A 26,884-nucleotide genomic window follows, 5' to 3' on the forward strand; every position below is an offset into this window, starting at 1 on the left:
GAATTGGTATTAATTCTTCTTTAAGTATTTGGTAGAATTCACCAATAAAACCATTTGGTCCTGGACTTTTGTTTGTTGGGAGGTTTTTGGTTACTGATTTAATCTCCTTACTAGTAATTGGTCTGTTCAGATTTTCCATTTCTTCATTATTCAGTCTGGGTAGGTTATATGTTTCTAGTAATTGAGCCATTTCTTCTAGATTGTCAGATTTGTTGGCATAAAATTGCTCATAGTAGTCTCTTATGATCCTTTGTATTTCTGTAGTATCAGTTGTAACATCTCCTTTTTCATTTCTGATTTTGAGTCCTCTCTCTTTTCTTGGTGATCAATTATGTTTATCTTTTCAAAGAACAAGCTCTTTCTTTTCTATTGTCTTTTTAGTTGTTATTTCATTTATTTCTGCTCTGATCTTTGTTATTTTCTTCCTTCTACTAACTTTGGGCTTCATTTGTTCTTCTTTTTCTAGTTCCTTAAAGTGTAAAGTTAGATGATTTGAGATTTTTCTTGTTTCTTCATATAGGCATTTATTGCTATGAATTTCCTGCTTAGAACTGTTTTTGCTGCATCCCATAAGTTTTGATATGTTGTAATTCCATTTTCATTTCTCAAGGTATTTTTATACTTCTTTTGATTTCTTCTTGGACCTATTGGTTGTTCAGTAGAATATTGATTAATCTCCACATATTTGTGAATTTTCCAATTTTCTTCTTGTAATTGATTTCTAGTTTCATACCAATGTGGTCGGAAAAGATGCTTGATATGATTTCAGTCTTCTTAAAGTTATTAATACTTGTTTTGTGGCCTAACGTATGATCTATCCTGGAGAGTGTTCCATGTGCACTTGAGAAGAATGTGTATTCTGTTGCTTTTGGATGGAATGTTTTGCATATATCTGTTAAGTCCATCTGGTCTAATGTGTCATTTAAGGCCAAAGTTTTCTTATTGATTTTCTGTCTGGATGACCTATCCATTGATGAAGGAGGGTGGGTATGAAAGTCCACTACTATTATTGTATTGCTGTCTATTTCTCCCTTTAGGTCTGTTAATGATTGCTTTATATATTTATGTGCTCCTATGTTAGGTGCATAAATATTTACAAATGTTACATTTGCTTGTTGGATTGATCCCTTCATCATTATGTAATGCCTTTGTCCCTTATTACAGTCTTTATTCTTTTTTTTTTTTTGAGGAAGATTAGCCCTGAGCTAAGATCTGCTGCCAATCATCCTCTTTTTGCTGAGGAAAACTGGCCCTGAGCTAACATCCATGCCCATCTTCCTCTGCTTTATATGTGGGATGCCTGCCACAGCATGGCCTGCCAAGTGGTGCCATGTCCACACCTGGGATCCGAACCGGTGAACCCTGGGCTGAAGAGGAATGTATGAACTTAACCACTGTGCCACCAGGCCAGCCCCCAGTCTTTATTTTAAAGTCTTTTTTGTCCAATATAAGTATAGCTACCTCAGCTTTATTTTGGTTTCCATTTGCATGGAATATCTTTTCCCATCCCTTCACTTTCAGTCTCTGTGTGGCCTTACATCTGAAGTGAGTTTCTTGTAAGCAGCATATAGATTGGTCTTGTTATTTCTTTTTATCCACTCAGCCATTGTGTCTTTTGATTGGAGAATTTAATCCATTTACATTTAAAGTAGTTATTGATAGGTATGTACTTAATTAACAAAATAGCAATGTTTTCAGGCTGTTTTGTAGTTCCTCTGGTTCCTTTCTTCTCTAGCTCTCTTCCTTTGTGATTTGACGATTTTCTTTAGTGGTATACTTAGATTCCTTTCTCTTTATGTTTTGTGTATCTATTATAGGTTTTTGCTTTGTGGTTACCATGAGGCTTACATGTAACAATGTATATTTATAACAGTCTGTTTTAAGTTGATAACAACTTAAGTTTCAACACATTCTAAAGCTCTACATTTTTACTCTTCCCTCCACCCCAATGTTTTGTTTTTGATGCCACCTTTTATATCTTTGTATCTTGTATATCCCTTAACTAATTATTATAGTTATAGTTATTTTTACTATTTTTGCCTTTTACCCTTCATTTTAGCTTTATAAGTGATTAATTCACCACCTTTAAAACATTAGATTAGGGGCCGGCCCAGTGGTGCAGCGGTTAAGTGTGCAAGTTCCACTTCGGCAGCCCGGGGTTCGCTGGTTTGGATCCTGGGTGCAGACATGGCACCACTTGGCACACCATGCTGTGGCAGGCGTCCCACATAGAAAGTAGAGGAAGATAGGCATGGATGTTAGCTCAGGACCAGTCTTCCTCAGCGAAAAGAGGAGGATTGGCAACAATTAGCTCAGGGCTAATCTTCCTCAAAAAAAAACTACATTAGATTATTCTAAATTTTACTATATATTTACCTTTACCAGGGAGATTTATACTTTCATGTTTTCCTGTTACTAATTAGCACTTTTTCTTTTCAGCTTGAAGAAGTCCCTCTAACATTTCTTCTAAGGCTGGTTTAGTGGTGGTGAACTCCTGTAGCTTTTGCTTGTCTGAAAAACTCTCTCTCTCCTCCAATTCTGAATGACAAGTTCACCTAGTAGAGTATTCTTGGTTGCAAGTTTTTTCTTTCAACACTTTGAATATATCATGCCACTCCCTTCTGGCCTGCAAAGTTTCTGCTGAAAAATCTGCTGATAGTCTTATGGAGGTCCCTTGTATATAACAAGTTGTTTTTCTCTTGCTGCTTTTAAGATTATTTTTGTCTTTAACTTTTGACATTTTAATTATGATGTGATTGGTGTGGGTCTTTTTGTGTTCATCTTGTTTGGAACTCTCTTGGCTTCCTGGATCTAGATCTCTTTCCTTCCCCAGGTTTAAGAAGTTTTCAGTCATTATTTCTTCCAATAAGTTTTCTACCCCTTTTTCTCTCTCTTCTTCTGAGACCCCCGTAATTCAAATGTTGGTCCACTTGATGTCCCATAAGTCCCTTATGCTATCTTCACTTTTTTCATTTTTCTTTTTGTTGCTCTTATTGGGTGGGTTCCATTGCCCTGTCTGAGTTCACTGATCCTTTCTTCTGCTTTATCTAGTCTTCTGTTGAACCCCTCTGTATTTTTCAGTTCAGTTATTGTATTCTTCAGCTCTGTGACTTCTATGTGATACTTTCTTATATTTTCTCTTTGAAGTTCTCACTGTGTTGATTCATTCTTCTCCCAAGTTTGGTGAGCATCTTTATGACCATTATTTTGAACTCTTTATCAGGTAAATTGCTTATCCCCATTTCATTAGGGTCTTTTTCTGAGGTTTTATCTTGTTCTTTCTTTTGGAACATATTCCTCAGTTTCTTTATTTTTCTTGATTCCCTGTTTATTTCTGTGCATTAGATAAACAGCCACCTCTCCCAGTCTTGAAGGAGTGGCCTTATGTAGGAAATCAACCTTATCGTTCAACCCTGCCCTAGCTCTTGGTTGTCTCTCAGACCTTTGTGTTTGTCCAAGCAGCCTATTCTATATTTAGTGGCTCCCAGTAGTTGAGGGTATTCCAAGACCTGTCAGTGTCCCAAAGGGTAGGATCTCAGTCAGCACTTAGATTCAAGCTGATTGGAAGCCAGACCTTCAGCCAGCAGCTTTTAAAGAATGCAAATATATACAGTCCTATGGGACTGCAAGTATAAGTCCTATTGGCCACCAGAGCCAGGTGATCTAGAGGTGTCCCCTGGGTGGCAGTTGCAAAACTCAGAGTGCCAGACCAGTGTACAAGTTCTTTTCCTATAGATACTGATGACCTGGACCAAGGCAGAGGGGAGAGCACAAAGATGGCATCCACTGGCCTCTGTCCTCAGAGCCCACCTCAGTAGGTCCCAACATGTGTGAAAAACCAGATGCCTGCCCCTCAGGTCAAAGCTCCAGGACAAGCAAATAGCTCACTTTCATTGAGACACACCCTAGTCTTTTTGTCTACACAGTGCCCTGGGGGTGGCAGCCAGCCAAGAACTGTCTCTCCATTTGTTACAGTCCTATGGGACCCTGGAACATGAGCCCTGCTGGCCACCAGAGCTAGGCAATCAAGGGGCATCCTCTGGGTGGCAGCCAAAAAACCAGGGCACCAGACATGTGTACAAGCTCCTCTCTGGGAGATACTGGTGCTCTGAAGCATGGCAGAGGGAGAGTGTGAAGATAGCACCTGCCCTCAGAGGTCTCTGGAGAGGATTACAGTCAGCCCTTAGATGTTTAATTAGAAGTCTGCCCCTCAGCTTGAAGATAAACTAATAGGCTTCTTTCACAGAAAGACTGGGCTCCTGAGTCTGTTGCCTCTTGCTGTGCCTGGGGGGTGGTAGCTGGTTGAGAACTCTTTCTCCATTGGACCCTGGAGCATAAGCCCCACTGGCCACCAGGTCCAATCCAGAGGTGTCCCCTAGGTGGCAGCCACAAAAATCGGGATGCCAGAGGAAGAGTACAAGCTTCTTTCTGGGAGACACCAGTGAGCTGGAGCAAGGCAGAAGGAGAGCCCAAAGATGATGCCCACCAGCCTCCAACCCAGAGAATAACCCAGCAGGCCCCTAGATGTGTGTTAAATTAGATGGCTGCCCCTTGGGCCAATGCTTTATGTGAAAGAGGCTTATTTGCTTATCTTAAAGTCTTTCACAACGGGATGTCACTCAGCTTTACAAAGGAATGACATTCTGACACATGCTACAACATTGGTTGAACTTTGAGGACATTATGGTAACTGAAATAAGCCAGACACAAAGGGACAAAGACTATGATTCCACTTACATGAGGAACCTTAGTAGTCAAATTCATAGAGACAGAAAGTAGAAGGGTGGTTCCCAGGGACTGGTGGGAGAGGGGGAAATGCAAAGTTATTATTTAATGGGTACAGAGTTTGAATATGAGATGATGAAAAAGTTCTGGAGATGCATAGTGGTGATGGTTGCACAAGAATGTGAATGTTATTTAATGCCACTGAACTGTACACTTAAAATTTACCATTTTAACCATTTTTATGTTATGATATTTCACCACAGTTTGAAAAAATTAGCAATGGTCCTCACATCACATCACATAAATCTGTTCTTTCTAAAAAATGTATTCATCTTTAAGGTTTTTTTAAAAAAGATAATCTCATATCAGATGGCAAATGCCTATTTGGATTGGAGCAGAGGGGGTTCACGGTCCAGGATGAACTAAGAACTTGTACCTGACCTAAGGCCATTCTCTCCTGGTACTCCAGGAAAGGGTCTATGTCCACATGGTAAAATAGAATAGACCCACTTTCATTTCAAACAGGAAATAACTCCCTGCTTTCAGAGTCAGTGAAGGAATATAGTGGCAGATGATTCAAAATGATACATTCTATTTAAACATTAGTACCCCAACCCCACTTATGCTATTCTTTAAAAACATGTGTCTGCTCTGGGAATTCAGGCCCTTTAAACAAAAATAACAAAGTTTCACTAGGAAGACCCTACCGCAAAACAAAACTCTGAAAGCTCATTCAGCATCCCCCAATCCTGGCTCCTTGACCCTCAAGACCTTGGAAATGAATAGTGTCACCTCCAACATGGCAACAAAGCTTCAAAATTTAAAGTCCCTCCCTTTCAGAGAGACACCCTCCAAAGAGAGGTACTATCAAGTCTCTGTTGGGGTTACAGGCTATCTTCTGAGTATAAGTCAAGACGAGTTACAAGAATCAAACAAGTAGTTAAATAAGTAGAGTTGTAGGTAATGAGATTGAAAAATAACATCTTGGGCTCTGATAATCCACCAATCAGACTGAATAAATGGGAACAAATAATCTATTATAACGATCAAGAAGTAGATTGCTTGTTTCAAATTCTCAAAAGCAAGTGTGGTAGCCAGCTGCCACAATGGCCCCCAGTGGCCCCACCACGTGTTATTCACATCCTTGTGTAGTGTCCTCCTAAAATACACCAGGGTTAGTCTATGTGACCAATGGAATATGGCAGAAGTGATGGTTTGTCACTTCTAATGTTAGGTCATAAAAGACTATAGTTTTTGGCTTATCCTTTCTCTCACTCACTCTGGGGGAAGCCAGCTGCCATGTCGTAAGGACACTTGGGCAGCCTTGTGGAAAGGCCCACATAGTGAGGAACTGAGGTAGCCAGTTAACAGTCACGTGAGTGAACGTGGAAGAGGATCCTCCAGCTGACATCTTGACTGCAACTTCATGAGAGACCCCGAGTCATAACCATCCAGCTGAGCTGCTTCCTGGTTCCTGACCCTGGGAAACTGTGTGAGATAATGTTTGTTGTTTTTAAGTCACTATGTTTTGGAGTAATTTGTTACACATGAAATACAGTCATCAAATACATCAAATACAGTTACACAGATAATACAGCCATGGACACCATGATTTCTGCTTGCTTAGTAAGAAGGCTGACAGTACCTCTCCTGAATCTAGATGACCTGGTTTAAAGTACCATTTTGGCAACCAGCTTTGTCACAAAGCTTTAGAGGGGTTTTGGTAGACCTCAGTTTCTCCACAATGCCAAAGAAGAGGGAGCAAAGTGACTGCATCCCGTGGACGTTCCTATCATGAAGGATGCAGTGATCGCCGGGAGAAAGAGGCTTCGCCCCAGGTTCCACATCCATCCCAGTACCTCCAAACTCCTCTAATTGTTCTAGGCCTTTGCTTCTTTATAACACAGCTATAATACTACCTTACTACCTTCTTGTGTGGTTAAAATGGGTACAGTAGATATAAAATATCAATCCTGTTGTACCAAATTTCGTACCTTAAACCCTCTATTTTGTGCCTTTCCAAGTTTGGGTTATTTGTATCAGTACTGTATTTGCAGGCAATGCAGAGCCTCTGAGTTCCAGTCCCAAATTCACAAATAAAGAATTATTATAATAACAGCATATTCATGAAAAGCAAATTACTTATCTTGGCGTTTAACATCCTTGTAACTATTCCTGTACTTTTAATGTCAACAGAAAAAAAGCAATGTCTAAGTCTGGCTGATATGGTAAATTAATGTTAATAACAGTTTTGACACTAATAGCAAGTTTTGAAAAGAAAAACCTCCAGTCTCTAAGCTAGGTTTCGTTTCTTAAAAATCACCTCAGCTCGCTGTCACCAGACTCCCCCTAGAACAATTTCACCTTCATTGGGAGCCTGAAACGACTGGGGTGCACCGCTTTTCTATGAAATTACATTCCTTCCCCGCCTTTGCTCACCCCAGGTGGAGACAACATCCGCTCCCTTGAGTTACAGCACCAGGGCTTCTCAACAGAGACATTTCTGAATCCCTGTAAGCAAATGAATTCCTACATGGTTTCATTCAAAAGCCGCTAGCTGCTGCTTCAGAGCCCAAAAATTAGTTGTGAAAATGTGAACTATTAAAGTACACACTAGATTAATGGGAAACTTCAGATTTTGTTATAGAGGCCACGGAACCCCAGAGAACAGGTCTGTACTTTATCTTCACGTTCTTCCTTAGTACTGCGCATATACAAGGACATTAATAAATGTCCCGTGAATTAAATTGATCTGAGCTGAAAATTTTAAGAGGCCCAGGGAAAATGAAAAGGGACCAAGCCCTTGGCTCCTCCGCTCTTGCTAGCTCTTTCTAGAAGTCATCGAGGGCTCAAGCAGCCCTTTGCAAACCCTCCATTCCTCTCAGACTCAGCCAATAGGACATGGTTGGCCTACAACACCGACCACTATAATTACTTAGAGGCCTCTAGACTTTAACCAAGGCATCTCTTCCAACTTCTCAAACATTATTCTTTTTCTGTTACTAATTGAGTGTTTTACTTTTAGATAATCCTATAATGAACCAGCTCAAATGAGCAGAGACGCAGCAGTGACAACCCATCAATAAAATAATTAAGCCAAAGTGGATTTTGTTAGAGACTTCTCATGTCATAATAGGAAATCTAGGCTACTTAAAATCAGGGGAATCAAACAATCATTTCTTTTTGTTTTAAAAGGAAAGTTACCTTTAAAAAAATCTTTCATAGAACCCTCATTAACTCTGCTGACAATACTGGTTATTTACTCTGGAAGTGCATGCACAATAGAAATACCAATGGAGTACAAGGTGGTTTCCAGAATTTTCTTTCTCCTTTCCATAGTTTTCACCCAGAATTGTCTGTGGAATTTAGGCAAGCGATCCTCTCCATTTTTCTCTCTCAGCTTTAAGATGCAGATCATGGCCTAACTCCCCTAAGACTTTTGTACCTTATTCCAACACATACATGCCACAGAAAAACAGGGGAAAATCAGGGCATGTGGGCAGATTCAAGGCAGAATCCTATCCTTTCTCTCTCTCTTCCAACCAATGAAAGAGGAGGGTTCCTGACAACAAAAGCTGACCAAGGCAACCACATTTCTTTTGCATCCTCCTCCCCTGGCTGATCCAAGAGCCTTACAAGTCCCATGATGCCACTGACCCACTTCACCCTTACCCCCAAGTTTTGCATCATCTCCAAATGGGAGACTGGGATGAGCTATGAAACCAACCTCTGCAGTAATAGACATTCAACAATTACCAAATGGCATCAAGCTCTGGACAAGAAATAAAAACAGAGACCAGAGCTGGCTTTGGGTGCTACTGGGTGCCATACTGAGGGATAAAGCAGAAACTGAATAAGGAAGTGACATGGACTTGAAATCACTTGGGTTGATGCCCAAAGCGGAGGCCACATATTGGACTGAGATAAGGGACACCCTTGAGTGGTTCCATGAAAAGCAGGATAAACTGAAAACACCTGTCATTGTGGGGCCGAGTGAAATAATTACATACCCATGCTCCATCAGGCCCAAAAAGTTCTAGGAAGTTGCCAATGAATTCCCTCGACTTCTCTTCCCATTTTTGAATGAGATCATGACTCTTTTCTTCTACTCTGTTAACAAATTCCTTTGATCTTTCCTCCACGTTCTTGACCTTTTCCTTCATTTTGTCCACCTGGTTTTGGAAGCGGTACTTCTTCTCCTGGTCAAAAATTAAAGGAGAAAGAAATGGATTTATCCGAGAGGGCAAGGGAGAGATCAATTATTCACACTAATGGTCAGATTGTTTTCAACTGTGTTTTTTCTTAACCCGAAGAGTCAGGATGCTGCTATTTCCCAAGAGCTAGATTGACAACAAGGCACATCTCTTGTAAGAAACGTCATTTGTCATTAGTCCACTTGGACAGTAAGGTGAAGAACAAGTGTTTTTAATATTCTCTTTCTTTGTAAACATCTGAGTTGGATTCACTTATGTAAGAGAAGAACCAAAAAAATATAGTTGCTCTTTATTATATGCCAATAGTGGGCAACTATACCCCTTCAGTTCTGCTGGGACTTAGACAAAAGTATGAATTGTACATAGAATGGCCACTCAGAGGCTGCCTGAGTTCTCTGTTTTACTGGGACATTGTTAAAACCAATATTGATTGAAATAAGTGGGCCATTGGCTGGGTCTTAGGACCCACGTGTTAGACTAAAATTTTCATTGTAACAATATTTTCTATTAAGCTAATTGAACTGCATCGATTTCCTTGGTGATGAAGAAAGCTTTTGTTCTGGTAACTTCTCTGGACTGGAATTCTGTCCTTCTTATAGTCTTTATGCAGCAAGGCTATACCTGTGTGCCGGGAAGGCACTGTATGTTGGCCAAGTCACATATCACCTCTAAACTTCAGTTTCCTCATCTGTAAAATGAGGATAATTATGATCCCTACACTACAAGGTTGCTGTAACAACTAGATAAGATAATGCACATAAAATGCTTGGCACAAAGCCTAGCATTTAGTAAAAGCTCAGTGTATGTTGGCTGTTTCATTACTATTAAGTGGTATAGGCATTTAATCGTGTTACTTGATGACAGCGGTATCAAAACCATGAAAATAACATGAAATAAAGGGTCTTCCCCTCCGTAAAATCATGATACGTTTTCTCCTAAAGGGGTAGTAAGGTTTTTCATTTTTCTTCACTATATGGGACTGAATTTTATTTCATATTTCAGAATTTTTTGAGACACCTGGAATATTGCAAAACTGGGTGAGGATTCCCTGAATTAGGCCTTCCAAACCTTACTACAGCCTCAGGGTAGGCTGTGAGCTATACGTGCTGCCCCTCGGCTATATATAGTATATGGTTATTATGCACAGCTCTCAGGGGCAGCATGGAATAGTAGAATGAGCACTGGACTGGGAGTCATGAGGCTGGGAGGCTGCTGTTGCCACCACCTCTACTTTGCTTGAGGGACCTTGGCCAGGTCCCCTCTCTGAGCTCAGCTTTCCTCATTTCTAAATGGAGGGACTTGGACTGGGTGACTGACCCTGGTCAGGTCCCTGCCACCTCTGAGGTTCTGTGATTCATCTACATGCCCATCTCACGCATTTGATTTCATCTCTGGGCTGCGGCCAGGTTTGTTATCACAGAAAGACAACGAGCGCATCCACACTGACTACACGGTTCCTTGAGCTAAGTGGCTTATCTAAAGGCTGTTTAAAGAGAGTGAGCAATAACTTTTGGAAATGGCTTAACATGCTTGGATGGGTGACTGAATTCAATTTAAAAGAACAGACAGTTTAATTTATTGAAATAACCAGGGCTTTTTCTCTATAGGATACCAAATAATCACTTTGACTGAATTCTTTTCAGCCACTTGTTCTGGTGCCACTTGAACCCGACATCTTCCGTTTTGTTGCCGGGCTTGTACAAAGCCACAGAGCCTGGACCCCAACATCCCTGCCTATTAGTGAGGACAACTAATCATTGCTGATTAACAGCGAATGAACCCCTCCTCATTTTGAAGGTACCAATGACCGATTTGTGTAAGCTGCTCGATAATTATGGCTGCACATAATTATAAGCCTCTAGTTTTGTAGAAAAATCACTCTTTGCAAATACCGTATCTGTTTTTAGGGGCTGAAAGTCTGTATGTATGGAGAGTTCTTGTTTCAATCAACTATCTCAGCTCCTGGGAGTCCAGACTCGCTAACATCACCTCCAGCAACTGGGCTCCCCTCTTTGCTTCTTAACAGCTTGTTTTGCTTGTTTTAAAGATTGTTTTAACAGTTGCTCTATTATTAAACTAACAGCAGCTCTGTGGGAACAATACGGCAGAAATACAAAAGGAAGCCAAAGACTTTAGCTTTTATTTAAGCAGCTGTAATTTCTCTGCACAGTAAAAAATGGCTGTTAAAGTTTCTAATGAGCATCTGTAAGGCCTTACTAAAATGAACATTTAAAAATGTTAAAACAGGAAAGCACTCTCTCTGGCTTTAGCTTTCATGGCCTCTGCCCTCCTTCCTTCCCCTTGAGCAGAAGACAACTCTTGCCTGTCATGAAGGCAGACCTCCCAGAAAGGCTTCACTCAAGTCTGAGAGCTCTACAGAGGGAGATGGGGCGAGGCAAGGGAAGCAAGGCAGCTCCTTTGTAAAATGCAAAGCTCACGACCTATGTGCCTTGGTTAACTTAGGTAACCCCTTTGGACATTGGTTTCTCCGTCTGTAAAATGGGGATATAATACATCATTGAGTTGTTACGTGATTTGAAAAAGACAATAAATGTAAAACATCAAGAACACTGCGTGGCATATAGTAAGCACTCAATAAATGGTGGTAGTAGTGGTGTGATGTGGTGGTCCTCAGAGGGCACCAAGTGGCACACTTACATTTATAAAGCTGACATTCAGTTCCTTGGCTGTGTACCCTCTCTGGAGGTTACGTCGGGCATAAACATCATAGTCACGGACAATTCTGGTGATGATATCTGATGTTGAGATGCCTTCCGTTCTCTGCGTTGGAACAAACATTCCTGTTCAAATAGGAAAGAGGAGATAAAGAGAAAAAACGAAGATGGCCTTGGCTGACCCATTTTCTTTAATGGCCCTCCTTTCCAGGACAAAGTTGCAGCTCCTGGGGGTGTCAGTGAGGCTTTCACATCTGGCCCCAGCGGTCTCTTCCAGGTTCAGTTCCATACACTCCCTCCCTGCCGTGAAGACTGTGTGTTCGTCATCCTGGATCTGGTTCCTGGATGTACCACACACTCGCCCGGCTCCTGGCATTTGCTCCTGCCAAGCTCTCCTTTTCTGCCCTGGCTCCCCCTTCCTTGCCCACATTAGCTACAGAGTTCCTCCTCATTCTGCAGGGTCCACTTCAAGGTTATTCCTCTGGGAAGTCTTTCCCAACATCACCAGGCAGAATCCTTAACACTTAGGACATAAACTTGTCTTCCATTAACAAAAGTATTTTAAATATTTGTCTCCTCGTAGAAAGGGAACACTCTGAAAGCACAGATTATGCCTCGTCTTTGCATCCCCAGCACCCCAGCTCAGTGCCCCTGTGTCTAGCACATGGAAGGTGCTCAATAATTGCAAACTAAATGAATAAGTGAATGGAGAATAACAACTGAGTCAATGAATTAGTCAGATTATGGCAACTCCCCTTCTTTCCCGAGGAAGTCTGTGTCACATTATACCAAAGGAAAGGAGGAAAAAGTGTACTATTTTTGTTGTCTCTGATCTGAAGACATGCCTGTGGGGTGCTAGATGATTTTATCACCCTAAGAACAGTCTACTCTGGATGGTTGTTTCACCACTTGAAGGCCCTTTTATCTAGAATACGTGGGACTGAGTAAAAAATAAACAAGCACAGAGGATGCCAAGTTGTAATAGAACTTCCTAAGTCTTCAGAGATATATTTGGGTGTACCAATACAGCTATAAAGAGGTCACAAATGTTATCAATGACAAGAATCTGGTTTATGCTTACATTTCTGCTGTCAACCGAAATGACGTGTTGGCAGTTGAGATCTCTCTACCCAATATGATTATGGCCACTCAGTCAGAGACATCAGGCATGGATGACATGATGGACAGAGCCTAGGACAAAGGTGATGGGTTCTCGGTTTGCAGACTTGGGCAAGTCACTCAAGCCTCAAAAGGCAAGTTACTTAACCTCAGTCTCCAAAGCTGAGAAATGAGGTGGCTGGACAAGATGACCTTGGGCTCACCCATGCCACTTCCTTCTCCCACACTCTCTACGTCCAATCAATTTCCTTCCACTCACCCATCTACTTCCTAAATGTCTCCCCAATTCACCCACTTTTCTCCATCCTCCATATAAACCAATCTAACACCATCTTGTTCAAAGATTACAGCAAGAGCTTCAAAACCAGTCCCCAGTGATGTCATTTTTTGTCCCCTCAATCTACTCTCCACATAGCAACATCCACAGAGCAGTCTTTCAAAAGGCAAGTTAGATGCCTGCTCAACGTCCTTCACTGGCTTTCTACTGTCCTCTGTATTTAGATTCAAAGCCTTGCTTTGGCTCTGCAGCAGCTTGCATTATCTCTTCCCTGTGCTTCTCTCCAGTTGCATCTCAGATCCTCTCCCTGCCTCCCTTCACTCCCTGAGCCAAGGCCCCTGTGCTGCATAGCTGCAGGGGGCACTGTTCTCCTTGTATTCTATGGAGCTGGGCAACAGACTGACCCTGCCTCAGCCCAGCCACAGTGTCCTGAAACGGCTGGCCTCCTCCCCTTACTCTGCCACAACATACTCTCCACTTGGTTAACTCCTAGTCATCCACTGGGTTTCACCTTTAGTGTCACATTCTCAAGGAAATCTCTCAATCCCCAGACTGGGTCTTCCTGCTTGTTATTCTCTCCCATGGTCTACTGCTCTTTTTCATCAAATATTCCAAGGTCTTTATAAAACAATTTGTTCAATAACTGCCTTCCCCACTTGACTATAACCTACATGAGGGAAGAACTGTTCCCTTCTTATTCTCTTCCATATTCTCAGCAAGGCTGACAAGCAAGCACCAGAGGAATATTTGCTGAATGACTGACTCAATGAATATTTATCTCCAAATCCAGTTCTCTCTGATTCTATTGACACTGGTGAAATTTTCAGTCTTCTGGCCCCTATTAGGGTGTCCCTTTGGAGCTTTCTTTTGATATCACCTGCACATTCTCAGTGTCAGCAGCAGGGTGGTGCTACTGATGTTAGAGACAAAGCACCCAGTTTCTAATATTCTAATATTCTGTGGCTTAGAGAGCAGAGTTGGGGTTTGCCACTAAGCCAAAAACTTCTTGTATCACCTTATAAGAAGGTGGACTCAAACATAGAAAACCAAATGGAAGGTAGAGGATGCCAGCATCTAAACGCATGGATGTAAATAGCACCCAAATGACCCAGCTGTGCAGGGGGCTCTGGTGGGCGCGGAAGCCGGGGTGGTCCCAAGGTGGAGAGCCTGAGAAAACATCCTCACCTTGGTGGAAGCAGCAGGGAACTTTCTGGTGAGGGGTATGTTCCATCTTTCAGCAGGCAGATATTTCGCCCATGCCCCTGCCTGCTGAAATGTTAAGAAGATTCTCTAGCTACTAACGGAGTTTAGCAAGTCACTTCGACACTGGTGACATGAGCTCACCCTTTCTTTGAAGCCACAGGGTGAGGTCTCTGTGGCTGAGTAACTGAAGGCTGGGGTTGGGGAGAGATTTGCTTTGGCTGGTTGGGAGGTAGGTCTCTGAAAGAAGCCAAGCCCTCTGCTGACATAATGAGGCACTCGGCTTCCTCCAAGTCCTAATTATTGCTCTGCTAAAAATATTCAGTAATGAGCATGATCAGAGAACCTTTTTTATTATGCTTTTCAGAATTGCAGCGTTTGGTTATGGAGCTATTTTAAGAAGCAGCAAAGCATATGTTAATGAAGGAAACTTTCAACAGTAGTAGGCAATATTAGAATGATGATGAGTAATGTGGACCTTACAGTCTACTTCGTTTAAGTTCCATCTTTTCATCCAGCTTTGCGGGAGGATTTTGACATGTGGTTCTGACAGGCAGAGCAGAGTGCTGTAAAGTTTAATTCATGCCCTTCATATCTCTGGCTTCATTTAAAGTGATTTTTGACTTTCAAAATAAACCTTGATTAGAGTATAAAAGCCAAATGTGGATGCTTAGGTCATTTCTGAGCATCTTTCTCCCACAAAGAAAATTCTGGCCTCCTCTACCTGAGCCCCGAACAGATCTCTACCGTGGCGCTCCCTTGGGGAGGAATCAACAGAGCAGATCAACGGACCACAAGGAAGAGTCCTTGTGCATGTGACAAGTCACACACAGTCTTACGTCTGTGCTCCCAGGGCAAGTAAAACTCCACTTGGGTATTTAATTTGGAGATGGGAATTGTGATGAATTAAAGATGGGCACAATTCCCATCCCCTGGAACCTGGGCTGGCCTTAGTGACTTGCTTGTAACAAATAGAATGTGGTATAAGTGACAATAGGTGACTTCCAAGGCTAAGTCAGAAGAAGCTTGTGGCTCCTGTCAAGATTGCTAGCTCTCTGGGTGCCTCTTAGAACACACACTCTTGAAATCCAGTTGCCATGCTGTGAGAAGCCTACACGACATGGAGAGGCCACATGTAGGTGCTTCAGTGTCAACCCCAACTGAGCTCCGTGTTGACAAAGAGCATCCACTGCCAGCCACATAAGTGCACCGTCCAGGACCTCCAGCCTAGCTGGGCCTCAGAGCACTGCAGCCCTGGCCACCATCTGACTATGACCGTTTGGGAGACCCCAAGCAAGAAGCATGCAGCCGAGCCCTTGCTGAAATCCTGCCCCACCAAATCCTGAGCGAAATAAAGTGGCCCTTTTAAGTCAGTAATGGAGGGAATAATTTGTTATGCAACAATAGGGTGCTGAATTGCTTAGAGTTCGAAAAATGCTGGACCTGTTTCTACACCTAAATAACTGGAACTTGAGGTTTTACTCCCTACAGTCAGGAAGGCAAATTTCTCTTAGCTCGGTAGAGGCCACTCACCCAGAAATAAAACCACCACCAAATGCTTGTTCCTCCTCTACAAGGTAGCTGCAGAATATCCCCCAGGAAACACTGATTCCGTTAACCCTGGGGGTACTTCTGAGTGAACCAGAACCCTGGGTCTAGATTCTTGCTACTCTAAGTGAGGTCTGTGGACTTGCAGTATCTAACAACCCGGGAGCTCATTAGAAATGGTGGTCTCAGGGCCCACCAGACCTACCGAACCCAAATCTGCATTTCAAAAAGATCCTGTAGGGATCTGTAGGCACATTTACGCTTAACAAGCACTGGTCTATACCAAGTCCTTCACGGTCATTTTAGGGAAAGAGCAGCTGGCTCACAGCTCAGATCTTAGAGGACTTAAAAAGGTAATAATTACCCCATGCCATAACCCATCATCATGTGAATGATGCATCAACCAGTTTCTCTCCCACTCCTCCCTCCCCTCCCACCCCCACCCCCACCATGTTCCTCAGCAGCCTTCCAAGTCTTAAGTGTATGGGGTTTCCTTTCTTAGAACTCCTTACAAACAAGACTGGGGTTTGAGAATATCACACTTCCTGTTCTTACCCAATGCTCCTGACCACCGAGGAAGCCCCTTCTAAGAGGATGGTACAGACCTGACCACCAGGCCTGCGGCGGGGTGGCATGGAGCTTCCCCAGCAAGCCCCAAAAGGGTGTGAACCATCGGGGAGACTAAGTACATTGTACGTAGCAGAATAATCCTCTGAAATACTATCCAATGTCATTTTCATTTGTGGGGATGATGTCTGTCCTGAGGCCCTGTTTCCACCTATGCTGAGACCCCATCACAGTGGGGGAAAGGAGATGTAGCTGAGAATACAGGAGATTATGTTCAGCTTTCGACTTCTAAAACAGGCTCTTTTGCAGGCTCATTTCAAAAAGAACAGTGAGGAAAGGTAAGGCTTTCACGTGAAAGAGCCAGGCTTTGAGGAGTACAAAAGGAGTTTCTAAATCCCAGAGGCGTCCGTTTAATTATTAAAAAGCAGAGGCTGAGTGGACTCAGGGTACAGAAGGTTTTACTGTAAGCCGGGAGTGGGGAAGACATGAAATTAACAACGGGGCGTCTCCTGCCCTCCAGGAAGAAGAAAAGCCCCTCCTGGGCTTGAGGGAAAGAGGCAGAGAGGGATCAGGAGGGGAGAAACGGAAGCGAGAGAATGTGAGCAGGGCATGTCTCTTGCCCATACTCAGGTTCAAACCCCAGGGACAAGGGTAGGGAAGAGACCCCCTTAGAAAGCCCAGAGCAGAGAGGGTGGCACCCTGTTTACCTCCAGGAGCTTTGGGAGGACATGGTCTCACAGAAGCCTCTTGCCAACATGGGGAGGCCTCCATAGAGCGTTCCTATGGCAAGCAGGTCAGACAGGGCCTGCCATGGCTCCCTCCCACTGCCCTCCAGTAGATTAAGGAGGACATTTTTAAAGTTCCCGGGGACCCTCTGGAGGAACACTGAAGATGAGCGTGACTGCTGGGTGGCACATGTGCAGTTCAGGGAAGGGAGTCCTGCAGCAGAGGGGGTGGTGGCTGAGTGCCAGAGGGCTGTGATGGGGGTCTGGGAGCCAGGGATGATGGCCGAGCAGGTCTTGATACCCTACAACGAAAGATCAGCAAGAACCAGACCCCCACCCCATGCCAGGCCAATACTTAGATCACCCCAGGAGAAAAAGGCCAAAAGCTGACTCCATACAGTCTAAGTGCAAACCTAGAAGAGTCGGAATTACTTCAAATGCCAAGCGTGTCTTTTCCTGTCATCTGTGGAAATGGGGGCTCCTAAGTTAGTTCTGCTACAGAAATTACTCTTGCCCCCCTCCCCACAAGAGATCTGCTCACTGCACTCCCCTGCCTCGGAGTGGCGTATGGCTCCATGTGACTTACAGAATTAAGTCTAAACCCACCCCATCCCGCCAGTGTCACTCTCTGCTCACCTCAACACACGCTATACTGCATGAACATTGTTGATTTTCTGCAAATATGCTACACTTCTTCATATATTCCCACCGCTGGACGCCCTCCCCAGCCTGCTGTATATACCCCATCACAGACTTATATTTTGGTGTAATTATTTATGTCTGTCTCTGCTCTCTCTCAAGGGTGAGGGCTATGTCTCATTCATATTTGCATCCCATTTTCCCTCCAACAATTCCTGGCTTGTGGATGCACTCAGGGGATTCATGGGTTAAGCAATAAGAGTCAAAACCATCCAAAGACGGAAAGATGTACAAGCATCAGTTCTACCAGGAGCTGGCAGTGATGCCAAAGAGGAGATAGGAGACTGGGTTAGTGACCCTTGGGAGCTTGTTCTGCCTCAAAAGTCTGAAGGTCCGTGAGTACCAGGGAAAGGCTGTAGCAGCAGTAGGCTGAGAGTGAGGGATAGTGGGACCAACATAGGAGTTCCTAGTGCCCCCCAGGAATGGGGGAAGATGGCTTTGATGGCAGATGTCAGCAATGGGGGCAGCTCGAGTATAATGTGGGGTGCCTTAGACTTCTTGAAATCCCTAAGCAAAGCATATGGTAACTCACTAAACCAGAGTATTGTGCCATGCCAGATAATGGTTTAACGTATGTAGGAAGGTATGCCTGGATGTACCTACAGTGCTTATAGATGAGATGTGTGGGAGAAAGTAAAATAGCAGAAAATAAACCAAGCCATTAAAAACCTACTTCTGCACCTACCTTTAGCTAAAACACCAATTCCAGCCCATCCCTTCCTCAAACTCTTCCTTGCTCCAAGATTCTCAGGCAGCATTAGGCTTCTGGGAGGTTTATGGAAGGTAGTCTGATGAAGGAACGTGGATGGAGAAGCTAAGTAATTCGGGTTACTATATTGCCCCCCTCCATCTTGGACACCTCCATTTTTAGGGTAAGAAAAACCATGTGACCCTATAAGAGGATAGAAGTAATTACCTTTGCCCCACCTATCATTTTAAGTAATCCAAATGGATATAATCTGGGGAGGCTGGGTACTTAAAAAATCCAGGCAATGACTATTTTCATTCTTAGGTGATTATTTGAAACCCTGTGACATTGACTGAAGACCTCAGCTCAGGAAAATGACAAGTGTTGGGTGGTAAGTGTAGAGCAGAAACTATTTTTCCATTATACATTTGCCCAAAAGAGCACCTATAATTTGTGATTTATATTCTCTTGCCTGTTATAAGATAGAGCGAGAAAATGCAAATTCACAGATATAATTTTAAAGATCTTTCATTCGGACCATAGCCATTTTTGAAGCAAGTCAAATGGCAAGCCCTTACATATTTCACTGAGATTTTCTCGGGCTGTGAGGCTGTGATGGTTTGGAGTAATTTAGTACATGTGGTCCGCATCTCTTTCAATAAAGGGGCGTGTGAAGGACTCAGAGCCAAGATACCAATGGAAAGCAAACAAATCGGATATCTAAATAATTTGAAAAATTCCACAAGACACAGTGTGTGTGCAAACTATCTAGGTAAATGGCTCCATTCCTGGTGCACTGGCAAGAGCCTTTGCAGATAACAGGCTCCCATCTTAAGCTAACTTCCCATCGTCCTCCATGAAAGCACACTCATGTTCAGCCAGCATTTAACGAGCATGACAAACGTACCAGGGACTGTGCTGGGGTTGCCAAGATGGGTGAGATACAGCCATGGCCTGTGGCCCTTCATTCTAGCTAGGGATACACACACACACACACAAACAATGAGGATGCCATGAGAAGGGAGCTGGAAAGGAGGCCCAGGGGAAAAGAGGGTCCGAGGTGGGGGGAGCAGTGCTGAATTATGCCCCAGAGAGAGCGGGCACATCTGGCTAGCTCCTCAGCTGGGCCTGGAATAGACATAGACGCTCAGAGGAAGGGCGATCCAGCCCCAGAGAAGAGCTCGAGCAAAGGCACTAAGCGGGGGCATGTCTGGGAACCAGGGTGGACTTGGTGTGCCTGGAGTGTAGGGCCTGTGGAAGGGAGTGCACAGAGTCCAGGCTGGCGAGATAGAGGCTGGGCAGGGCCAAGGGAGAGGAAGCCAGTGACAAAACCCAGGAGTGGTCAGAGAGACTGAAGGGAAATTAGAAGTGGAGGACAAGAGCGTCTAAGACAGGAGCTTGGTCAGCAGGGTTGTTATGTCTGGAGGAAGACTGAAATGACGCTGCTGGATTTGGTGGTTCGAAGGCCATCACAGAACTGAGGAAGGATGGGACAGAAGTCAGAGTGTAGGTGGCCGAAGAATGACAGGGAGGTGTGCCTGCAGGTTGCTGGGAAGGGGAGGACCGAGCCAGGACGTGACTGAAGAAGGAGGCAGGAAGGAGGGCAGAAGGAAGGATCTGGGTTTGTTTTGTTTTTGTAGTCTTCCACATGCTTGTAAGCTGAGGAGAAACTACTGGAGAGTGAGAACCTTGGATAACAAGGAGAGGAAGAGAAAGAAAACAGGCTCCGGGGAAGGGAGAAGGTAGGTTCAGATAAAGCAATTAGCCTGGGACAGAAAACATACCCCTCTTCCTCAGGATGCAGGAGAGGAGGCAAAGATGCAAGGAGTTGTGGGTAAATTAGGGTGGGAAGGGCAAGACGAGAAGGTAAATGCTACCAAGAACACCAAGAATCCCGCTGAGGCTAGGAACCACAGATCTGTTACGATGCCCCGACATGACTTCCCTGGAGTCGTCAGCGGCACAGGAGTAGGAATAGAGAATTTGATGAAGGAATTAACTCCAGGGAGCCTGCAGTGGAAGGAAACCCGCCTCTTTCCAGCCCCCCAATACCTCCCTGGGGCTGAGCAGAGTCTCTGACCTTAACAGAAATGCTTAGTAACAAATGGGACAACTTCCAAAGGTCCGGCACCATGTCTGCCCTCCACGACATCAGTTAACAGTTTGGGGAAGAAATATTGTACCTGATTCCACAAATATTTATCCTGTTTTTTTTGCTTCTGACGTGCTACCTGAGGATATTACTATCATGTGATGGGATGACATATGGCATGACTGACTTTGGAGACTAGGAGTCAAGACCATTAATTAGCCAGCTGTCTGTCTTCTTCTGCAAGTAACTTTCTTGGAAGTAGAAAATAATTTCACTGTGAAGACTTAATTGTGAATGAGGAAAACGAGTGCCCTTTAAACAATAAGGTCCTGTGATTTCAGTCGGATGAGTCTTAAAATCGAGCCTCAAACCAGAAGTTGGGTACTTTGGTGCTCAGGTTGATTCCTATATAAATACCTAAATGGTGACTGTGCCATCCCTGAGCCTTAGCACATGTCAACAGAGGCTCGTGGAGACTACTTGGGAGACATCTGAAGTTCCCATGCCCTGTATGTATACACTACAAGCCTAGGGCAGGTGTCTCTTAGGAAACCTGATGGTCATGCTGCGGTGGACAGGCGAGCACAGGAGAACTCCTCACCTGCTTCCTTTATATGCTTGTAAACATCATCAGAGCCAGCGGAAGAGTAGGGGATGTCATCATGGGCCACAAAATCAATCTGTTGGAGAGACAGAAGAGTGATGTCACCACTGGGTTGGATGTGCATGTCTGTGATTTGAAAATGCCTTTTTGAAATAAAGCAGTTGTAATAAAGCAGTTGAAATACGCAGTTTATAATGTGGATTTGAATCCTTGACTGAAAGGTATTTCCAACTGTCTCCATTTCCACGAGATAACTAGACAGGTTTCTCTCCTTCGCTGGTCCCTCTTTCTTCTCCTACCTCTGACAGTAGGTTTTCTTGGCCTTCCGTTCTTCTGCCTCTAAACTTTCCCCCTTCAGAGAACTCATTCATTCTTCAGATTTTAATCACCCCTGCTATGATGAGGAACCCAAATCTCTATTTCCTGTCCCACTGATGGCAACAGGCCCTCACACTTAAATCATGTTTTATATTGTAGAGATGAATTCATATCTCTTTCCTCATTTGATTCTCACAACCACCTTGTGACCGCAGGTAGGGCACATATTACTATTTCAATTGGGACATAAGGTTCCTGAAACTAGAAAGCTTCTCAGATTTGCCCAAAGTCACCCTTTTCTCTTTCATTACCCACTACTGTCATTTTAAAATCAACCTGTCTGGAATTTAACTCATCCTGAAAACTGGTACCCCCTTCCAATGGCACCTCTATTTTTCCAGTTTACCTAGGCCCCAAACACCTTGGACTCGCCCTTCTTTCCTACTTCCTTCACTCTCCATAGCACATAGGTCACAAGTTCCATCGGGGTGTGTGTGTGGGTGTGTGCGCGCGCACCCATCACTTCCTCTCCATCTCTTCTACACCAAATCCTTGGCCCTGTCACCTGGATTATTAATACGAACTTGTACCTGACCTTCCTCACTATAGGCTCGCTCCTCTCCAAGCCATCCCTCTGTCACATTTGGTGGGGGGGCGGGGGAGTGTCCTCCTTAAACAGAGTTTTCTTCTTATTACCCTTATGCCTGCTGATCTTCACTAGTTTTCTCTTTCCTACTACATCAAGTAAAAACTCCTTGCCTAGCTCTCAAAGCCCTTTATCACAAGGCTTCACTCCACCTCAAGAGTTAGAGTAGCAGTTTAATTTTCCCGGGTATGATTCCTGCCCCACCGCTTACCAGCTACATAACTCATAAGTTGGTGGTAAGGATTCAATCAGGATTGCTCAACCTCAATACCAGTGACATTTGGAGCTGGATAATTCTTCGGTGGTGGTGGGGTCTGTCTTGTGTGCTGCAGGAGGCCTAGCACCCCTGGCCTTTACCCACCAGATGCCAGCAGCACCCCTTTAGTTGTGACAGCCAAACGTATTTCCAGACATTGCCAAATGTCCCTTGGGGGCAAACTCACCCCCACTTGAGAATCACTGGATTCAATGATATAATTACATGTAAAAGTGCTTAAAAATAATAACTGGTACACAGTAAGTACTCGATAAATGTTAATTATTATTATGTATTATTAATTCTATTCTTAGGACTCAAACTTAGTTCCTCCTCCTCTCTAATGCATAACAACAACAATTTCTCAGGGTAATCATGAGATTGAATGCGATTCATACAAGAGCAAGGCACTGAGCACAGTGCTGGGCGCATGGTAAATACCCAATGAATGGCAGCCATCATTAGCATCATTCGTATCCCCATAATGCCCAGCACAAGTGGAATATACAATAGATGCTTAGTAAAAATGTGTTAGTGATTGCTGGAAGTAAATCATATTGTAGTTTTTCCTTTTTCTTTTTATTCTCGCTGGGAAATTGTCTCCTCTGCTATTACCCATGCACATTTATCAGTGTTCTCTATTCTCTTCTGCATCGTGAATTTAAAAATAGAATAGAAAACTCTTAGAACAGCTTAATCTTATTTTTTTTGTACTGCTTATAAAAGGAAAGAATAGCTCCTAATGTGGGGCTGGTAGGGAGATACAAAGCACATAATTTGATGCAGATCAAAAGAATTTCTTGTGTTTTCAGCTAATAAAAATCTTATATCAGTAGGAGTCTCAGGGTCACAAAATCATTGATATAAAGTTCATTCCTTAGAGGCTGACCTCTGCCCTTCTGGATAAGACGTGTGTTCATTTGTTCCATGAAAAATGATGCCTGTGAATCTATCAGCACCAATAATGAGGATGGTGATGATGATGATGACAATGACATTTTTGGAGCTCTTGCTGTGGGCCAGCCAGTGTTCCAAGGGTTCTACTTAGATGATCTCATTAGATCCTCAGAACAGCCCCCTGGGGAAAGGGCCAACATCACCCCTTTCACAGTTTAGGTAAGTGAGTTCAACATCTTGCTCAAAGTCCCACGTTAGGAAGGGACAGACGCACTTGGACCTGGGTGGTCTAGCTCCAGAGCCCACAGTGAGGAAGTGAGAGGATTATCAGTCCCCAGGCTTGGGCAGAAGAGAGGTGCTACATCAAATGACACCACATGACAGTTCCTGAAGTCACCTCTTTTAGCAATTGGAAGACTTTGGGCTTTCTGGGTGTAGGCTACAGAACCAGACTCCCTAATTCTGCTACTTAGAGAACGTGGAAGAACAAGTACCTTGTGTTTTTCCAGAAACTCCGGTGTGAGCGTCCACGGAGCATCTCTGATGACTTCATCCACATAACGACAGTGTCTGAGAGCTTCATATCTCTCTGCTTCGTTCATCACAGTGAAACCTTTGAATTTGTGGGTGAGGTCATCACTGCAAACTGAAACAGGCAATGCATTAAATGGCTGGCCCAGGCAGCTCACAGCCACCCCGCTCCAGACATGGCTTCCTCAGCAAGACAAAAGGAGCTGAGCCTCGCTAGGTGCACGGCATAATCAAACTCAGTTTTTTACAGGAACAAAGGATCAGGAAAGTGAAGCAAGGTGAAATCCACCAGAAATTCAGAATTTCATTTTAGTGCTAATTACAACTGCATTCTTCACTGTGGCTTTTATTAAAATTATTCTCCACACTACCTAATGTGACTTTCACATCTTTTTATTTCCCTATCCCACCCTTCAGTGAAAATTACTTTCCAGAAATAAAATGACCAAATGAACAGAGAAGAGAGAGAAGGAGAGGAACCAAGAAGCCTGAATTATAGGAGGTTTGAACAATCAGTTCCAATTCCTTTACTAGATCATTGTACTTTACTAAGTACATGTGCATGCATACCCGTGTGCACACACACACACTTCTGTTCCCTGGTCTGATGTCCGGTCACTACACATCAGGCCACACAATCAAGAGGAGAAAGTCATAAAATAGAAGATCTGATCTAGCAGAGTTCATCCTTCCCACATCTCTTATCCTTTCCAGATCTCAGGTTCCTGAATCCTCAAATGGGGATAGTATTATCTCCATTATCAGCCTTGGAAAGGATTTACATAAAAGTGCTTTGAAATAAACTGAACAATAAATATTATTCATTATCCTATCCGAATATATTTTTGTTGGCAAAGGCAGCTTTCCTGAACTCTCCTACGTGTCAGGAAGAAATTGCAGTACAGTCCCTATGGGTACAGTTCCCAATATCCTGGTGAGGGTCTTGCTACAGCCAGACTACCCTGATTGCTCCTTAAGATGAGTTTTTCGCTTTAAGGTATTATGTACACACAATAAATTTACAAATTTTAAGTATACAAGATGTGTTCTAAAACAAAAATATGATCGTTTTCTTGGAACCAAATCATGACCCACATCCAGAACCAAATCTGGCCACAGAGTAAGTGCAGCCAATGGCCACATCCAGCGTCCTTGGAAAACCTCCTATAGCAAGTCCTCACACACTCGGCATCCAAACCAGCAGCAAAACTTCTGGCTCTGCCTTCACAGTGTGCCAGGAAGCCATGTTCTTCCCGCCTCCTTCACCACTCCTTCCCTGGCCCATTCACCACCTCTCCCACGAATTATTGCAGTGGCCTCCTAACTAGTCTCCTGAGTCCGGCCTTGCCCACCCGCAGCAGCCTGTTCTCATCAGCCAGCATGATCTTATTAAAACCTGCCAGATTGTGTCATTCCCAGGCTCGGAACCCTTCCCATCTCCCTCAGGGTAAGCCAAACTCCTCCAGCGGCTACAGGCCTCTACAAGATCCACACCCCCGCCACTCCTTGCCTCTCTGACTGTATCTCCTATTGCGTCCCAACCCCTGGCCTCCTTGCTGTTTCCTGAAGCCACCAGGAATGCTTCTCCTCAGATCTGGGCTTTGCACTTCCTGTTCCCCAAACCTGAAACCCTTGAGTTCCAAAGAGCCACAGAGCTCAGTCCCTGTCCCCTCTCAAGTCTTCCCCGACCACCCTATTTAAATTGTGATCCCGCCCCCACCACTGGCAGTCCCCATCCCCTCCCCACTTTACTTCTTGCCATGGCACTGGTCACCATATAATTGTCATATTTAATGTTGCTTATTGTTGGTGTTCTTCTCCTAAAAGATAAGCTCCTTCAGGATGGGAACTTTTGTCAGTTTTATTTTCTGATGGCCCATAGTGGGCTCTTAACAAATACTTGTTGAACGAATTAGCAGTGCCTGATACATATAGATCCTCAATAAATGTTTACTATGATTTAAAATAATAGATGTACATTTATATGCAGGCACTTTTCAATAGTATATATGCAAATAAGAGATTAACGTGTCTCTAGATGCACATGTGTATGCCTATATATCTCCTATACATATTTCTTGGGATGTTGTATAGACATATATAGAATACAATACAACATAGAAAACGTTGTAGCTGTTTACATTATCCAAACACCATCAACCACGTGGTTGGCTCGAAAACCTTGAGGAGGATCACAATCACCTAAGGAGCTTGTTAAAATAAAGATGCCCAGGCCCCACTCCCCAAGATTTCGATTCAGTGGGTGCTGTGGCCTGAATGTGTCCCCCCAAAATTCATGTGTTGAAATCTTAATTCCCAAAGGTAATGATATTAGGAGGTGGGCCTTTGGGAGGTGCTTAGGTCATGAGGGTTCCACCTCATGGGGCTAGTGCCTGATAAAAGAGGCTCCAGAGAGATGCCTAGCACCTTCCACCGTGTAAGAAAACAATGAGAAGGTGCCAGCTGTGAGTCAGGAAGAGGGCCCTCACCAGAAGGAGACCATGTTAGCGCCTTGATCTTGGACTTCCCAGCCTCCAGAACTGTGAGAAATAAACTTCTGTTGTTTTTAAGCCACCCAGTCTGTGGTGTCTTGTTGTAGCAGCCCGAACAGACCAAGACAGTGGATCTGGAGTGGGGCCCAGGCGGCTCTATTTTTGACAAGCTTCAGGGACAATTCTGATGCATACAATATTTGAAAGCCCCTGAAGCATATTACGAACATCTTGAGTAAAGAGCCCAGCCTGTTTTTACATCACCCATCATGCCCAGCTGTGGGGGATGGGAGGGGGCAGGTAGTTGGGCCATAATGACTATGTTATGTATTGATTCACTGACTGTGTTGGCTTTTGACTCCATAACTAGGAATTATTTCTGGTCCAAGCTATACAATCTAAAAATTGATCCAAGACTTTAAATGTTCTTTTAGGACTTTATTAAAATACTACCTCAAGAAGCATATTAAGCAGAAATGGATTTCGGATCCATCAATTTTCTATTTTAAACAACACAAAACCAGGCCAGACCATATTCTACCCCCTTCTGAACCTGCACCCCAGCAATTTGATATAACTTCTAGATAACTGAGATGATGGCCTCCCAACAG

At 43.7% G+C, this 26,884-nt stretch overlaps 1 protein-coding gene across 10 annotated transcripts in view; it reads right to left on the reverse strand.

The window, feature by feature from the left end:
- PCYT1B (phosphate cytidylyltransferase 1B, choline) overlaps positions 1-26,884 on the reverse strand; it is a 152,295-nt gene that overhangs the window by 49,628 nt on the left and 75,783 nt on the right. For 7 of the 10 annotated variants that reach the window (XM_070256822.1, XM_023633377.2, XM_023633376.2 and 4 more), the window contains 4 exons: positions 23,745-23,896; positions 21,131-21,209; positions 11,598-11,740; positions 8,736-8,924 (listed from right to left, as the gene is read on the reverse strand). In XM_070256822.1, the coding sequence (XP_070112923.1) occupies positions 8,736-8,924; positions 11,598-11,740; positions 21,131-21,209; positions 23,745-23,896 (563 nt within the window). Of the gene's footprint in view, positions 1-5,741; positions 6,214-8,735; positions 8,925-11,597; positions 11,741-21,130; positions 21,210-23,744; positions 23,897-26,884 lie in introns of those variants that run through there. The other 3 variants (XM_070256820.1, XM_023633375.2, XM_070256821.1) reach the window with 1 other exon arrangement.

This window comes from Equus caballus, chromosome X (genome assembly GCF_041296265.1).
Source record: "Equus caballus isolate H_3958 breed thoroughbred chromosome X, TB-T2T, whole genome shotgun sequence".
NCBI classification, from domain to species: Eukaryota; Metazoa; Chordata; class Mammalia; order Perissodactyla; family Equidae; genus Equus; species Equus caballus.